A 17,490-nucleotide genomic window follows, 5' to 3' on the forward strand; every position below is an offset into this window, starting at 1 on the left:
AAAGGCATACCATTCAGTTGATGTTGGAATAATTATTAGCGAAGTACATAGTATTTGGTGGGCGGCGCAGCATATAACGTTGATTCCTATTTTTTAAGATGTGTAAGCTATGCTTTATGGGAGCACAATTCTGTCACTTGATTTTTATTGGTGGATAATCGTGACATATAATTGACTCTAAGACTGGTGTGGAGTCAAATATTCAGCAACGCAGGAGAAAGTGACTGTATTATCGTTAGCCGCAGTACTAAATAACTTTCCTGCAGCAATAGAGGGCGTTGGCTGGCTGTCAAAAATGTTGTCCCTGCCAGAGCAGGATGGCCACGCTTGCTGAACACACATCTCTCCGCAAATCATTGTTCGTCACTATAGCTCCGCTAGTCGGTTTTTTAACACGAAAACACAACCGAATGTCATTCTGGAAGCCGGTGACTAAAGACACAAGAGATCCTGACACATTTGAAGTTGCAATTTGGTAAGTTTACTTTGGTTTGATTGTCTTCCAATTATGTGATAAAATTGAAACGATACCTCGTCACTCGAGCCTGACTATGATTCGAGTCGTCGTTCTAACATTAAAGGAACACGTTGACTTGGATCGGATAAGTTGGTCTATCAAATCGTTTATAACCGTTTGTTATAAATTTCATGTGGTTGGAAAGATGTTTTACTTACTTACTTACGATTGATGGGAGAAATTGTTTAGGCTTATGCCTTTGTGACCCCATATCCTATCATTGATTCCTTCCAATAGGCATCGAGCTCTTTCTTGAAAGTTGACACTGTTTTGGCATTTACTACTTTGTGTGGGAGAATGTTCCAATCGTTAATTACTCGCTGTGAAAAGAAGTTCCTTCTGCACGCAATGTTTTTGTTGAGAGTTGGCTTGTACAATTTAAGAGAGTGGCCCCTCGTACTGCTGTTTCTAGCTGTATTTAAGAATTTCTTGCAGTCGACTTTCTCCAGTCCCTTGAGCAGCTTAAATGTTTCAATAAGGTCACCTCTTAGTCGTCTTTGTTCTAGTGTGTATAAGTTCAGGGCTTGAAGCCTTTCTGTGTAAGGGAGGCTTTTCAACTGTGGCACCAACTTGGTAGCTCTCCTCTGTACCTTTTCTAAAACTAGCTTGTCTTTCTTTAATCCAGGGTTCCAGGCTTGAACACAATACTCCAAATGTGGCCTTATGTAGGTCTTGTACAGAATTGAAAAGCTGTCGACATCTATGTACTTAAAGGATCTTCTCACGACTCAAAGACTGTTCACACCCTTTAGTGCAGCTTTCGTACATTGTGTGCTCTGCTTGAAGTCATTGGATATAAACACTCCAAGGTCTTTCTCTATGTCAGTTGTGCCCAAGGTTGTCTCGCCCATGTGATAGTTGCAGTGTGGATTGCCTGATCCAATATGCATAGATTTGCATTTATCAGCATTAAAACGGAGCAGCCATTTTTCTGACCATTTCTGGAGGTTGTCTAAGTCGCACTGAATCTTTGCTGCATCTTCTACTTTATTTACAGTGCTGTATAATTTGGTATCATCGGCAAACATTTTGATGTTACTTTTCACGTGGTCTGGTAGGTCGTTGACGTACAAAATGAATAAGATGGGTCCCAGTACCGACCCCTGGGGGACGCCGCTCATTACATCAGTTGAGTTTGACGATGCTCCTCCTACAGACACTTTTTGAGTTCTCCCGGTCAAGAAGGGTTTGATCCAATTGGAAACTTTTCCATCATAACCATATGCTCGTAGTTTTTCTAACAGCCTTTTATGTGGAACCGAATCAAACGCCTTCTGGTAATCCAGGAATATGATGTCAACAGCCTCGCCTTCGTCCAGACTGTTCGTGATGTCTTCAAAAGTCTCCAGTAGATTGGTAAGGCATGACTTGCCATGCATAAAACCATGCTGGCACTCTTAAAAAATATTTTGATTCTTTGCGTGCTCTAACATTCTTTCACGTATTATAGTTTCCAAAATCTTACAGGGAATGCAGGTGAGACTAACGGGTCTATAATTGCCAGCCTTGGTTTTAGAGCCCTTCTTGAAGATCGGGGTTACTCTTGCTATCTTCCAGTCACTCGGTAGTTCACCGCTTTCAAGAGATTTCCTAAATAGCAGGAAGAAAGGCCTTGCTAGTTCTTGGCTGCACTCCTTTAGTATCTGGGGGTGAATGTTGTTAGGTCCTGGGCATTTGTCTGGGTTTAAGGCGTCGAGCCTCTTCTTTACTTCATCCTCTGTTAAAGCAATGTCACTTAGGAAGCAGTTAATCCCAACTTGCCGATCCATCTGTGGCATTTCTCCATCCGGTTCATTGGTGTAGACAGAATGGAAGAACTTACTTAGAATTTCTGCTGCATCCTGGTCTGTATCAGTTAAGTCTCCATTCGGTTTCTCGAGTTGTGATACTCCCACTCTAACTTTTTGCTTGTTCCTAATGTAGCTGTAAAATGCCTTGGGTTTCTGCTTAAACTGTTTCATCAATTTATGCTCGAATTCAGCTTGTGCCTTTCTCACTAACTTTCTTGTCTTGTTGTTTTGCTTTTTGTACTCAACATAGTCACGATAGTTTTCAGTCCTTCTGCATTTCTGGTACAGTGCATATTTCTTCTTGATAGATTTCTTGACGCTTGATTTCAACCATTGAGGTTTATACTTCTTCTTATCTTTCTGAAGTGGAACGCTATCGTTTACTGCTTGATCGTAGTTGTCTTTCAATAATTGCCATGCTTCTTCATATGTTAAGTCTTCCATCTCATCTTCCCAGTCGATACTTCTAAAATGATTCTTCATTTGGTTGTAGTTGGTCTTATTAAAGTTACGCCTCGAAAGGTTCCTGTCTGTCCAGTACACATGTTACAGAACCACATCAAGTTCTGACCCGCTTTCTCAAGTACTTAATATTCTTGGTTGCTTATATTAGCACATGCCTGGTGTATCCATTTCATGCACTTCTGACAACTTATCGCCCTGTCACAGTCTGATACTTCTTTAGAACACACCATGCATTCAGTGGTTTGTGCACTAGATGCACCTTTGGATGTTACGCCTGCCGCCGTGTTGTTTACAGTTGTGGGCTGGACACCGCCATCTTTGGATTTTCCGCGGGTCCCATGTAATTTTTTTACACTCTCATTTTCAGATACAGACTTCTGTTTGGTATTTGTCTTCATAGTGAATGATAGGTATGGGGTCAAATACAAGCAAGGCCTTAATTACTCCCAACAAACCGTAATAGTTCCTCTTCTTTTCAGCAATTTTCAACCAGCAAAATCGGCAGCTCAGAAAAACACTACACCATCTTGAACAGCGCCCTCTTTAAAAGTAGAATACAATGATCCACACAAATTTGACTCCCATATAAATGGCTGACCGTGTTCGTCGGCGAGGTAAAGGAAAAACCGTGCAATTTCGAGGGAGACAAGGCGTGTTTGGTTTGTGGATCATTGTATTCAACTTTTAAAACATCTTTCGAACCATAATATGCATTTTATAACAAACGATTACAAGCGCTTTTCAAAGACCAACTCGACCGATCCAAGGCAACGTGTTCCCTTAAATAATTCAATTTTAAATAAGTCAATTTTTAAATAAAACAATTTTAGCCCTTGTGGGAAAGCTAGGATGTCAGTAATGCAGGGTTGTAGAGTCCGAGTCCGACCTGGGCCACGATTTACATAGTATTTCCGTTCCAAATTCACTTCGTACCTTCGCAAAGGTACGAAGTGTCGAGGTTACAAGTGTCCTTTGGCGTTATATCCTGACTTACGGACATGGCCAAGTATCATGTAGAAGTAGAAGTATGAAGTGGCAAATGTACGAAGTCTCTTGAAGTAGGGGGTAGCGGCAGCACTGTTTATAGTCATAATGGTTAAGTACATGGAGCATGGCTAAATCGACGTCTGTTAACCTTTTTATGCGAATTAGTGTCTCTCTCAATGGTTTACACACTTTTCCAGCTAGTGACAGGATCACTGTTTGGCAAAATTATGTAGGATATTTATTTAAACTGATTCTGTCAGTCCTTTTCTGGATTTCACCCACATAATTAATATTTGATACATTGCGATATGCAAATGACTATTATTGACTGACTGTATGGGTATGAATGGAAATAAAACAAAAAGCTAACATTAAGTGAATATTGGAATGAAGAACCAATTCTGTTGAAAAATCTTGTTGATGCAACACATTTTAGACTGACACTACTACAAGGCAAGACACCACTACACCAACCTGCCCGGAGGGTCAGGGGTCTTGGTTTCGAGTATCAAGTATTGAGAATGTATACAATACATGGAGGCTTGGATACTCTGAACTGTTTTATTTTATTTATTTATTTCCTGAAAACCTCCAAAAATGGAGAAGATAAAAATACATCAAATTTACAGTACAATACAAGGGACATAAACACGTAAAGAAACAGGATGACATGACCCGACCATCTTGACAAAGTATGAAACAAAGGGATTGTCAGAACGATCTGAGTAGTCGACCGGGAGTATTTACCAAGTGCTACATATATCTTGTAATCATAATAATCAGGGTGGTAGTCTTGACAGCGCTGCTCGCTCTACTCCTTGTCCTTTGGGCATGAGTGCATGAGAGTTCCGAGGAAACTCTTTGTATCCTGCCACCCCTATTTCACTCATATTTTCAAAATAGAATAAGCTTTTTTGAGATTTGGCGGACACAGTGCTACAACACTATAAGGTGGGTAAAACTCTGTGTATACACCAAAACCATACAACTCCTATCCCATCCGCCATACCTCAAAAAAGCTTACGTATATCCCATTTGAGCTTAGATGACCTACTGATTTAAATTTCATGACAAACGAAAAAGTGGTGGCAGGATACGGAAACTTTTCTGGGTTCCGTCCGGTTCAATTCCTTTCTTTGTGAGTTTGCATTTCCCTTTTTAAGGTCAAATTTTTGCGATTTTGCGTGTTTCCTCATGAGGAATATTAAAAAAGGGGAAGTAAAGTTCAGTTTCAGTTTAAAAATCTAATAAAGCGCTTCGAAAGTGGTGGCTAGATGCAAAAATTTAGTAATGGTTTATTTTGTTTAAAACAGGTTAAACTTTTAGAGTTTTGTGTGATCTGTAACAATGCAACCTGCCCAACAGCAACCCCCACCTTACCAGCATGGCAACCCCCAACAGCAAACAACGACCATACACCGGCATCCAGTGGTAAGTACAGCCTCCAAAATCATCAAAAGTAAAAAGCAAAACAACTAACAATCTTAAAGGCAGTGGACACTTATAGTAATTACTCAAAATAATTGTTAGCATAAAAACTTACTTGGTAACGAGCAATGGAGAGCTGTCGATTGTGTAAAAAATTTTTAGAAATGGCCTCCTCTGAAGTAACATAGTTTTTTTTTTAGAAAGAGGTAATTTATCACTCAAATATTTAAAGACTGACAGGCCTGATGAAGCCTTTCCTAGGCATCTGACAGCACACATATTTGTGCAACAAGTGTGTATTTTTCTTCATTATTCTCTTGCAGCTTCGATGACCAATTGAGCCCAAGTTTTCACAGATTTGTTATTTAAAATATATTTAGGCTGCACCAAGTGAGAATATACTAGTATTTGACACTGACCAAAGGTGTCCAGTGCCTTTAAAATTTAGTTCATGTAATTGTTACAGTTGCAATAATTAGATTTTGTTTTTTATTATTCACGAGGTTTAAAGGGAAGGTAGGGACTAAATGTTCTGTAATGACTCTCAAAAAAAATGGCTCGGTTAGAAGCCTACATCAGCTGTTGGTAGTGTAAAGCATTTTGAGAAACATTTTACTTTGAAGTATTATGTGGGTGTAATAATAAAAAGATTTGAATCTGAAAAGGTATTAAAGGCAGTGGACACTATTGGTAGTTGTCAAAGACTAGCCTTCACAGTTGGTGATTCTCAACACATGCATAAAATAACAAACCTGTGATAATTTGAGCTCAATCGGTCATGATCGAACGTGCGAGATAATAATGAAAGAAAAAAAAACACCCTTGCCACACAAAGTTGTGTGCGTTTAGATGGTTGATTTTGAGACCTCAAGTTCTAAATCTGAAGTCTCAAAATCAAATTCGTGGAAAATTATTTTCTTTCTTGAAAACTATGGCACTTTAGAGGGAATCGTTTCTCACAATGTTTTATACCATCAACCTCTCCCCATTACTCGTCACCAAGTAAGGTTTTATGCCAATAATTATTTTGAGTGATTACCAATAGTGTCCAATGGCTTTAAGAAAAAATTAAAGACTGGTTATGATCAGGTTCTTGTACATATTGTATGAAAGGTTTTATGCTAATAATTATTTTGAGTAATTACCAATAGTGTCCACTGCCTTTAAAGCCATTGGACACTTTTGGTAAACAGTAATGTCCAAGGCCCACAAACAATTATTAGCACAAAACCTTACTTTGTAATGAGTAATGGAATGTTGTTGGTAGTATAAGCCATTGTGAGAAACAGCTCCCTCTGAAGTAATGTTGTATTTGAGAAAGAAGTAATTTTCCACGAATTTGATTTCAAAATCTCAGAATTATATTTTGAGGTTGCCGAAATCAAGCATCTGAAAGCACACAACTTCGTTCGATTAGGGTGTTTTTTCTTCCATTATTAACTAAGAAGACTAGTCTTTGACAATTACCAATAGTGTCCAGTGTCTTTAAGACAAATAATTGCATAAAATCAATATTTTTTTATTTTTTTTTATTTATTAAAGGTTCTCCTTGAAAACAAAATTGGGCCGTTTAGACTGCAGTTCCAAGAATTTTTATAAAGCCAGAGAACTTTCAGTTTAAAATTTAACTTCCTTTCATAGATCTACTATGTAGAAATGGTTTTATCATGCATTCATAAATACCTCAGACAGTTTCGCTATTCCTATTGGTGGAGAGCACGTCACGTGAAGTGGGTGTGTATAAACCTTTGTTTATGACCAGTAAAAAGTGTTGAAACATGGGCGTGACACGCGAACTTGCACCTGTGCTTTTAAGACAGTTTCTTCATTCCTATTGGTCAAGAGCAACGGCTGAAACAGTTGTGCCACATCACGTGATGCGCGCGACGCGCACAGCATTCCCTTATAAGGAGTTGTTTACCCAAGGGCGGTGGAGGGCTTTACCATTTCATAGCTGGAGGGGTGTTGTGTTGAAAGAAATCATTGAACAATTATAATTTTTGCATTTATTTTACTTTTTGACCAAAAAGTGTTGATGTTATTGACCGAAAAGGTATTTATGAATGGGAATCAAAGTGTGTTGAATCGGTTTTCAACTAGTGGTTTAAACCCGCCGAGGCCTGGTTCTTGATAATTTACCTCGACTTCGTCTCGGTAAAATTATCCAGAACCAGGCCTCGTTGGGATTAAACCACTAGTTGAAAACCTCCTCACCACACATTGATTCCCTTATTTTGACATGCCCTTCTTTTCATGAAAATGATGACAATGTGTAGGCAGAGTATTACAATAGGGAGGGATTGAGCACATCGTAAAATTCTCCGAAAGGCTATTTTTTTTGTCTCCTATGTGACTCAACATTTCCATGGGACTGTGAAATGGTTTTCCAAGAACACACTTCACATGTGACTCACTTTGCACAAATAATTACCACGCTTGACATGGTTCATACAGGTCTATTGACATTTAGGTTACCTACAAAGGTTTGCACCAGTCGCTGTTTTTCATACAAAATTTCTCAAAGGATTCTGTGCATGCATGACTTCACAAATGCACTCGTCTGTGTTTAATCACCACCTAGTGGTTTTTCAGTTTGCCCCTTGTGTATTTTTTTAAGGTCAGCTCATGTATATTCTATGGTACATGTTGGCACACATACGTGTACTGCAATTACAATGAACAAACCGATTTGGTGGTCTGCATTGTATGATCATGGAGGTAGAAATACTGCATAATTATGATTTTATTATCTATATTATGTGTATGACTCATTATAGTGTATTTCCATAAAGGCACTGGACATGTTTGGTTATTGTCAAAGACCAGGGCCCAATTTCATAGAGCTGCTAAGCACCAAAATTTGCTCAGCATGAAATTTCTTCCTTCATAAAAACAGGATTATCAACTTAATTTCCATTTGTTGCATATTGCTGGTTACTGGTATTCAGCTGTTGTTTGCTTATCCTGAAAATCACATGGATATTTGGCTTGTTATCCTGTTTTTATCAAGGAAGAAATTTCATGCTTAGCAAATTTTTGTGCTTAGCAGCTCTATGAAATTGGGCCCAGTTTCTCACTTAGTGTACCCCAATATGCATAAAATAACAAACTTGTGAAAATTTTGGTCAGCAAAGTTGCAAGAGAATATTGAGGGAAAAAAAACACCCTTTTTGCAGATGCATATTTCGTGAGAAATATCTCTTTCTCAAAAACTATGTTACTTCAGAGGAGTCACTTCTCACAATGTGTTATACTATCAACAGCTCTCTGTTACTTCCCACAAGTCAGTTATATATACTAACAATTGTTTTGAGTAATTCCCTTTAGTTTCCAGTGCCTTTAACACTGTTTACAGGGAAGGTAGACATTTAGTAATCACTCTTAACAATAGTGGCAATATAAACTTTTGGCTAGAAGCATACAGCAGATTTCGATAGTTTAATAGCACTTTGAGAAACACTTTTAGCAACGTAGTAAAATATATAAGTTTTTAAGCCTCAAAATTTAAAGATGAGAAGTGTCACTGCTCAGATTTTGTACTCCTGTTGGGAGTTATTCTTATTTGCGAGGTGCATACTCGCTTAATTTTTTTATCTCAAAAAATGTGAGCAACTTTTTGAAGAAAAAAGAATTCACAGGTTAGTTTTGTCTTCATTATATATAGGAGTTTTAGTTCAAACAATCACGGTTCATAAAACTGATACAGCCAGCGTGCATACGTTTACTTCTTCTCCCAGGTTTTGCCACATAACATCCCCTAAAACATCAAAAACGCAGAAACTCTGTCATTTTAACTCATTCAAAACAATGGTTTGCTTTAACTAGGGTATATATACTTTTTGTAGGACAAAAAACACAATGTCCACAGATTTACAGTAAACCTACACAGTTTGAAGATAATGATAGTAGAAAGCTTCCCTGAAAATATTATGTGCTGACGTGCTGTATTTTTTGGGGAATGAGTAAAACAATGTCATGAAAATTATTTTAAGCATTTTACAAAGGTATTTTCATGACATTGTTTTACTCATTTCTCAAAATCTACAGCACCTTAGTAAGTAACTGACGCACTTCACTGCATAACACACAGCATACTCAAATGCATAGAGTTATATATGAAAATGCACAGTGAAATTGCCCACCAGTATGGCGCATTCAAGATTTTTCTGATGATGACGTCAGGTGAAATGGGTCAATACATGAACATGTACATCTTGCAGGAAAATACTTAATGTTGAAGCACCTTGATTGATGTGAGTGCTAGGCCTATAAAACCCCCGCATTGATCTCCCAATTCAAGAAAAGGGCGATCAAGACCCCAAAAGGGCGATCAAAGGGTGTGCAAAGAGAAATAAGCTCCAGTGGGAATGCGAGGGCGATCAGGATCTGACCGCGCATTTTTTATCCTCCTCAGGAGTAGGATTAAAGCGGGATCTGATGGCCCTTGTGGATTAATGGGCGATCAAAAGTCTAGTGGGAATGCAAAGGGCGATCAGACCCCGCAATTGGCTAGCAAAACAGTGTTCTTTTGAACCCAAAAAAGGGGATCAATGCGCAATCATACTCAAGTGGGAACGCGACCGCGATTTTTCTTGTGCGCGTTGCAATTGTGGATCCAATGGGAACGCGGTCTATGAAGTGGGGGGGGGGGGAACACAGGGCAAATGCTAGAGCTGCTCCTCATTTGTGGAGTTTGTTCCTACTGCCTTTTCAAAGACCTTTTAAGTCTCAGCTTATTACTCATTTTGCATCTCTTTCTACGTTCAATGTAGAATGATAATCATTTTCCATATTTACAAAGTGTTTTGTAAGTGATTGTATTGTATTATTGCAGGCGCCTAATTGGGCACTCTTTTGGTGAATGTGCTCATAAGTTTTGCTATTATTATTATTATTATAATTATTATTTTAATTATTATTAAGAAGCCACTGTTATTAGTTTTGTTATTATAAATTTCATTCAATGTGATCTTTTCATTCATGAACAGGTGACATTGCAACCTGCCACGAGTGCTGGGGTTCCAGGCGGGAACAAGCGAGGTAACTGGTGCTGGAGGGGCCTTCGAGTTACAGGTTACCTGCAGACCATCTTGGGAGTATTGGCAGTGGCGTTTGGCACAGCCGCTATTCTTATGAAATCTTACTTGCACCTCTATGGGATTCCTGTTGGGAGTGGCATCTGTGTAAGTACCTACAAGAAACATTAGTTGGACGTTCTTAGGCCCCATTCGAAAAACCTCTGAGCGTTTGCTCACTGTGAACCATGTATGTGCCGTTAAAGACAGTGGACACTATTGATATTTACTCAAAATAATTATTAGCAAAAATTTCTTACTTGGTAACGAGTAATGGGGAGCTGTTGATAGTATGAAACATTGTGAGAAACGGCTCCCTCTGAAGTGACAAAGTTTCGAGAAAGAAGAGATTTTGAGGTCTCGAAATCAAGCATCTGAAAGCACACAACTTTGTGTGACAAGGGTGGTTTTTCTTTCATTAATTATCTTGCAACTTAGATGACAAATTGAACTGAAATGTTCACAGGTTTGTTATTTTATGCATATGTTGAGAAACACTGGTCTTTGCAAATTACCAATTGTGTCCAGTGTCTTTATCTGTGTGAACGCGGCACTTCAAATCACAATTTTATTCCTTGAAAACAGCGCTTCTTTCAAACACAACATCGCCTTAATTTTTAGCTGGTACCAATTAAAAGCTTATTAAACAAGCTTTCTGATGATACCAAAGTAAATTCCCTGAACAATTCACAACATAGTGCCTCTTTTGTATTATTTATGTTTTTAAAAGCAGTTAAAAAGTCAATGCAAATAGTAACTTTTATCTGCACACTTTTACTTATAGTACACATCTTTGTCAAAGGAAGTTTAATCTAAATATAGTTTTACTATGGTTTGCAGTAACACATTATGCGTGTATCTACTTGCCTGGTAGAGTTTGTTCTTAGAGAATTGTCTTTCTTATTCTACTACCACGAAGTAGATTGTTCGAGTGTTCGGGAGCCGTTTCTCACAATGTTTTATACCATCAGCCTCTCCCCATTACTCGTCATCAATTAAGGTTTTATGCTAATAATAGGTAGTTTGAGTAATTACCAATAGTGTCCACTGCCTATAATGTATAAGAGTGAACAAAAACACTTGTTTTGTCCGCCATACCACTCTTGCAAAGAGCAATATGGTGGAACACTCTTTTTTGAATGAAAAGCTGCTTTCATCTCGATTTAGAGTGAAATTCTTCTTTCACCATGTTCACTCAAAAAGAGTGACAAAGCTTGACTTTCACTCTCCAAAGAGTGGAACTGACACCACTCGGGTAAGAGAGTGAAATTTTCATTCTTTTACATTTAGAGAGTAGTGGAGTGCCATTAGAAGGAAAAATGAAAGAACTATTTAATGATTTAATATTGAACTGATTGAAGTGATAAAACAAAAATTTGTACAGGCCTTGGAAATAACTTGCTACAACGTTTGGCATGTGAACTGTTCTCATTTGAGCAAGGGCTACATGTAATAGAAGATTTATCTTATCAATTTATGGGTTATTTGATTTGGTCAACATTTGAAAATAGTTTACTTATTGTTCTTTAAAGGCAGTGGACACTATTGGACTGGTAATTACTCTAAATAATTATTAGCATAAAACCTTTCTTGCTAACAAGTAATGGGGAGAGATTGATAGTATAAAACATTGTGAGAAACGGTCTCTCTGAAGTACTGTAGCTTTCGAGAAAGAAGAGATTTTCCAGGAATTTGATTTCGAGACCTCAGATTTAGAATTTGAGGTCTCGAAATCAAGCATCTGAAAGCACACAACTTCGTGTGACAAGGGTGTTTTTTTCTTTCATTATTATCTCGCAACTTCGACAACCGATTGATGAGCTCGAATTGTCACAGGTTGTTATTTTGTGCATATGCTGTGATACACTAACTGTGAAGGCTAGTCTTTGCCAATTACCAATAGTGTCCAGTGTCTTTATTTGAAATAATTCACAAGACCACTGGACTTGACCAGTCACGAGTTTAACTTTACTGGGCCAGGGCTAAAATCACTGGCCACGGACATGTGGTCCAGCGTAAAAATCGAGCCTGCATTTTATAAAACTGATAACAAAAGTGAACTCTAAAAGGCAATATCTAGGTCCGAAGTGAAGCATTAGCCTTTTTTCCTCAGCCTATGGCCGGACAGAAGAAAAAGTTTGTGATGATTTAAAGGCACTGGACACCTTTGGTAATAATATTGTCAAAGACCAGTCTTCTCACTTGGTGTATCTCAACATATGCATAAAATAACAAACCTGTGAAAATTTTAACTCAATTGGTCGTCAAAGTTGCCAGATAATAATGGAACAAAAAATATCCTTTACTCACAAGTTGTGTGCTTTCAGATTGCCTTTAATTGGAGACCACAGCTGATGAGGTCTCTTCTTCAATTAAAATATTTTAGTGAGAAATTACTTCTTTCTCAGAAACTACGTTACTTCAGAGGGAGCCATTTCTCACAATATTTTTCATCAGCTTTCCATTGCTTGTTTTCAAGTAAATGTTTATGCCAACAATTATCTCGAGAATTACCAATAGTTTCCACTGCCTTTAAAAGAGTCATCCAGAGTATATTCCAGAGTAGAGTGCCACATGCACTAGACAACTCCATTTCTTATGGTTTGTATTGACATGTTTTTCTTCATTCAACAGTTCACCCTTGCTGGAATCTTGGGCATTGCAGCCGCTGGTAAAAGATCCATAGGATTGGTGAGTGACTTTAAGTATAGTATTAAACTGTTCAATAATAGAGAAGTTTTGCAAGTCTACGGATCCACATACATGTGTGTTCACGTGACGCGTATCCGCGACTATAGTATTTTGCACGTTGGCAACAGATGCAGGAGCTCGACTCATACACGTGAATTGCTTTTACTAGTATCATGCTTGATGTAGATAGAACGTTGTTAGTCATTTGCAAGCAAAATGATAAGAAATGCGAGCACACAATGACACATACCTATATTTTGTGAAACGAAATCCAACACGCACCTGACGTGAACGGATACGGTTGTCATACTCGTATCTGTATTTGTACCCACACGCTTGCGAAATGTCTCTAATCATGATCAGCTAACCCCAATACCTTCATTTAGAAATGTGCACAGCTTAAAAAAATACATGACAAACCAAATGCTTATATAACCAATATTGTCAGAAATGACATCACTTGTTACTATGCGTTATTATTATTATTATTATTTCTACAGGTGCTTGGGTACAACGTGATGTCCGTCTTTAGTGCTTTGGCAACCCTTGGTGTTGGGGGTATTGCTGGAATAGCTGCATCAGTGGACAGAAGATCCTGTCCATCATATCCTTATCCTGGAGCTCAATTTTATTCCCATCCATGCGTTACATCTACAGTAAGTTAATAGTGGCTTCTTATATAGCGCAAACATCTCAGTGTCACGGCAGCACCAGATTCAAACTCTGGTGTTTCTGTTCAGCAGAGTGTGTGTTCATGAGTCATTACACCTGTGTCCTAAAGCAAGACACTTAAACATGATGGTCCTACGTGTGTTGTGTAAGGCACGTTAAAGAACCCAGTGCACTTATCAAAAATAGAAGGGGTTCACCCCGGTGTTCCTGGTTTGATTGGCAGCATATTGTGCCACAGAACCTTGTTAACCAATACATGGTGCTACGTAAAAGGAGAAGGTCTCACAATTCAAACGTAGTCCCACATTTACCTTAAAGCACTGTATGTTAAAGCACCTATTAAGTTTCAGTGAGTGACAAGTATGCGCGCTGTTACTATTATTATTATTATTATTATTATTATTATTTCAGAGTGCACGGTTTGGAGTTGATGTGTGCATCGTGCTGATCGCCATTGCAGAGTTGGTGATCTCTATTGCTGGAGCCAGTTTATCTTGTTGTGGTCTCAGCTATACCAGATATAACCCCAGTACTCTTCCTCAGCCCAGGGTAGGAAGAATCACTCACTTACTTGCTTTAGCCCTCAATGGTAACTTAAGTCAATACTGAACTACACTGCTAATGTACCTATATGGTGACTTTTAGTGCATGAACTGTTCACTAAACCCTGCATTAGCCCCAAATGGTGATTTAGTCAACTATGCACCATACCCTGCCTGAGCAACAATGGTAGCTTTAGTCAACTGTGCACTATACCCTGATGGAGCCCCAATGGTGGCTTTAGTCAACTGTGCACTATACCCTGCTTGAGCCCCAATGGTGACTTTAGTCAACTGTGCACTATATCCTGCTTGAGCCCCAATGGTGACTTTAGTCAAACTGTGCACTATACCCTGCTTGAGCCCCAATGGTGACTTTAGTCAACTGTGCACTATACCCTGATGGAGCCCCAATGGTGACTTTAGTCAACTGTGCACTATACCCTGCTTGAGCCCCAATGGTGACTTTAGTCAACTGTGCACTATATCCTGCTTGAGCCCCAATGGTGACTTTAGTCAAACTGTGCACTATACCCTGCTTGAGCCCCAATGGTGACTTAAGTCAACTGTGCACTATACCCTACTTGAGTCACAATGGTGGCTTTAGTCAACTGTGCACTATACCCTGCTTGAGTCCCAATGGTGACTTTAGTCAACTGTGCACTATACCCTGCTTGAGCCCCAATGGTGACTTTAGTCCACTGTGCGTTATACCCTGCTTGAGCCCCAATGGTGACTTTAGTCCAATGTGCACTATACCCTGCTTGATGAGCCCCGAAGGTGGCTTTAGTCAACTGTGCACTATACCCTGCTTGAGCCCAAATGGTGACGTTAGTCCACTGTTCACTATACCCTGCTTGAGCCCCAATGGTGACTTTAGTCAACTGTGCACTATATCCTGCTTGATGAGCCCCGATGGTGGCTTTAGTCAACTGTTCACTATACCCTGCTTGAGTCCCAATGGTAACTTTAGTCAACTGTGCACTATACCCTGCTTGAGCCCCAATGGTAACTTTAGTCAACTTTTCACTATACCCTGCTTGAGCCCCAATGGTGACTTTAGTCAACTGTGCACTATACCCTGCTTGAGTCCCAATGGTGACTTTAGTCAACTGTTCACTATACCCTGCTTGAGTCCCAATGGTGGCTTTAGTCAACTGTGCACTATACCCTGCTTGAGCCCCAATGGTGACTTTAGTCAACTGTTCACTATACCCTGCTTGAGTCCCAATGGTGACTTTAGTCAACTGTGCACTATACCCTGCTTGAGCCCCAATGGTGACTTTAGTCAACTGTCCACTATACCCTGCTTGAGCCCCAATGGTGACTTTAGTCAACTGTGCACTATACCCTGCTTGAGCCCCAATGGTGGCTTTGGTCAACTGTGCACTATACCCCGCTTGAGTCCCAATGGTGACTTTAGTCAACTGTGCACTATACCCTGCTTGAGCCCCAATGGTGACTTTAGTCCACTGTGCGTTATACCCTGCTTGAGCCCCAATGGTGACTTTAGTCAACTGTGCACTATACCCTGCTTGAGTCCCAATGGTGACTTTAGTCAACTGTTCACTATACCCTGCTTGAGTCCCAATGGTGACTTTAGTCAACTGTGCACTATACCCTGCTTGAGCCCCAATGGTGACTTTAGTCCACTGTGCGTTATACCCTGCTTGAGCCCCAATGGTGACTTTAGTCCACTGTGCACTATACCCTGCTTGATGAGCCCCGAAGGTGGCTTTAGTCAACTGTGCACTATACCCTGCTTGAGCCCAAATGGTGACGTTAGTCCACTGTTCACTATACCCTGCTTGAGCCCCAATGGTGTCTTTAGTCAAACTGTGCACTATACCCTGCTTGAGCCCCAATGGTGACTTTAGTCAACTGTGCACTATACCCTGCTTGAGTCCCAATGGTGACTTTAGTCAAACTGTGCACTATACCCTGCTTGAGCCCAAATGGTGACGTTAGTCCACTGTTCACTATACCCTGCTTGAGCCCCAATGGTGGCTTTAGTCAACTGTGCACTATACCCTGCTTGATGAGCCCCGAAGGTGGCTTTAGTCAACTGTGCACTATACCCTGCTTGAGCCCAAATGGTGACGTTAGTCAACTGTTCACTATACCCTGCTTGAGCCCCAATGGTGGCTTTAGTCAACTGTGCACTATACCCTGCTTGATGAGCCCCGAAGGTGGCTTTAGTCAACTGTGCACTATACCCTGCTTGAGCCCAAATGGTGACGTTAGTCCACTGTTCACTATACCGTGCTTGAGCCCCAATGGTGACTTTAGTCAAACTGTGCACTATACCCTGCTTGAGCCCCAATGGTGACTTTAGTCAACTGTGCACTATACCCTGCTTGAGTCCCAATGGTGACTTTAGTCAAACTGTGCACTATACCCTGCTTGAGCCCCAATGGTGACTTTAGTGACTGTGCACTATATCCATGCTTAAGCCCGATGTTGACTTTAGTCAACTGCACTAAACCCTGCTTGAGCCCCGATGGTGACTTTAGTCAACCTTTTCCTGCTTGAGCCCTAATTATTGTTTTTTTCCTTGTCACAGGTGACTTACCAAACCTACCCACAACAAATGGTGGTTGGAGCTCCCCCACAGGGTGTGTACATCAACTCTGGTGGTAAGTGTCCATGCATGAAGTTACTTAATTAATCCTGTAGGCCAACCTATAGCCCTTTCACTCTGGATCTCTTTCTCTGTACCCCTTCTCCCAGAGCAGGGTGGCTATTCCCCCTAGAGCATTCCCATTTAACGGGGCAGACGTAAAAAACAATTCCCTGTGCGTTCAGACAGCACTAAGTTTAACCACATTATGGTTTATCTTTGGTTTTAAGAAGTCAAATCAAACACGACCCTGTTACTCTAACATCCTGTTTATTGTCCTGTTCATTGTTCACCGTGTGTTTACCTAAGTGATTACGGGGTCAATGGGATGCTGTTAAATCGGATGTGGTCTTTTTTTATTCTGTATACACACAGTATCAAAAGATGAACCCGAAACGGTCTTAAGATCAACTCCCTCCCTGGACGGTTTATCTTTTGTGGGTTGAACTCGATTCGGACTAACTAACTGTAGAACCGTTGAGACACACAGAGTTGAACTCAATCGGGTTGACACATGAGTTAAACCAACTTTGGTACTGTGTCTGAACGACCCCTCTAGGCGTTGTTTCCTAGGTGGCACACTCGTGGAATAGAGTAGATGAAAAGGGCTAATTGCAGACATCAGCAGTTCATTACAGTCAATAAAATGATTGTTATTTATTTTATCTTATAACATCTAGCATGCAAAAGAAGGATAACATTTCAT

General features: G+C 39.9%; 2 protein-coding genes across 3 annotated transcripts in view; one reads left to right on the top strand and one right to left on the bottom strand.

Moving 5' to 3' along the window:
- LOC139949685 (uncharacterized) overlaps window positions 1–17,490 on the top strand; it is a 53,779-nt gene that overhangs the window by 30,539 nt on the left and 5,750 nt on the right. The window contains exons 2-7 of one of the 2 annotated variants that reach the window (XM_071948161.1): window positions 5,073–5,190; window positions 10,176–10,370; window positions 12,897–12,953; window positions 13,454–13,609; window positions 14,037–14,174; window positions 16,728–16,800. In XM_071948161.1, the coding sequence (XP_071804262.1) occupies window positions 5,107–5,190; window positions 10,176–10,370; window positions 12,897–12,953; window positions 13,454–13,609; window positions 14,037–14,174; window positions 16,728–16,800 (703 nt within the window). In that variant the 5' untranslated portion in view covers window positions 5,073–5,106. Of the gene's footprint in view, window positions 1–5,007; window positions 5,191–10,175; window positions 10,371–12,896; window positions 12,954–13,453; window positions 13,610–14,036; window positions 14,175–16,727; window positions 16,801–17,490 lie in introns of those variants that run through there. The other variant, XM_071948162.1, reaches the window with a different exon arrangement.
- LOC139950061 (uncharacterized) lies at window positions 1,915–3,863 on the bottom strand. Its single transcript, XM_071948694.1, has 2 exons — window positions 3,767–3,863; window positions 1,915–2,837 (listed from the first exon to the last, which is right to left on the bottom strand). Exons 1-2 carry the CDS (start codon window positions 3,861–3,863, stop codon window positions 1,915–1,917), a joined length of 1,020 nt encoding a protein of 339 aa, XP_071804795.1.

The sequence above is a fragment of the Asterias amurensis genome, chromosome 17 (genome assembly GCF_032118995.1).
Source record: "Asterias amurensis chromosome 17, ASM3211899v1".
Classification (NCBI taxonomy): Eukaryota; Metazoa; Echinodermata; class Asteroidea; order Forcipulatida; family Asteriidae; genus Asterias; species Asterias amurensis.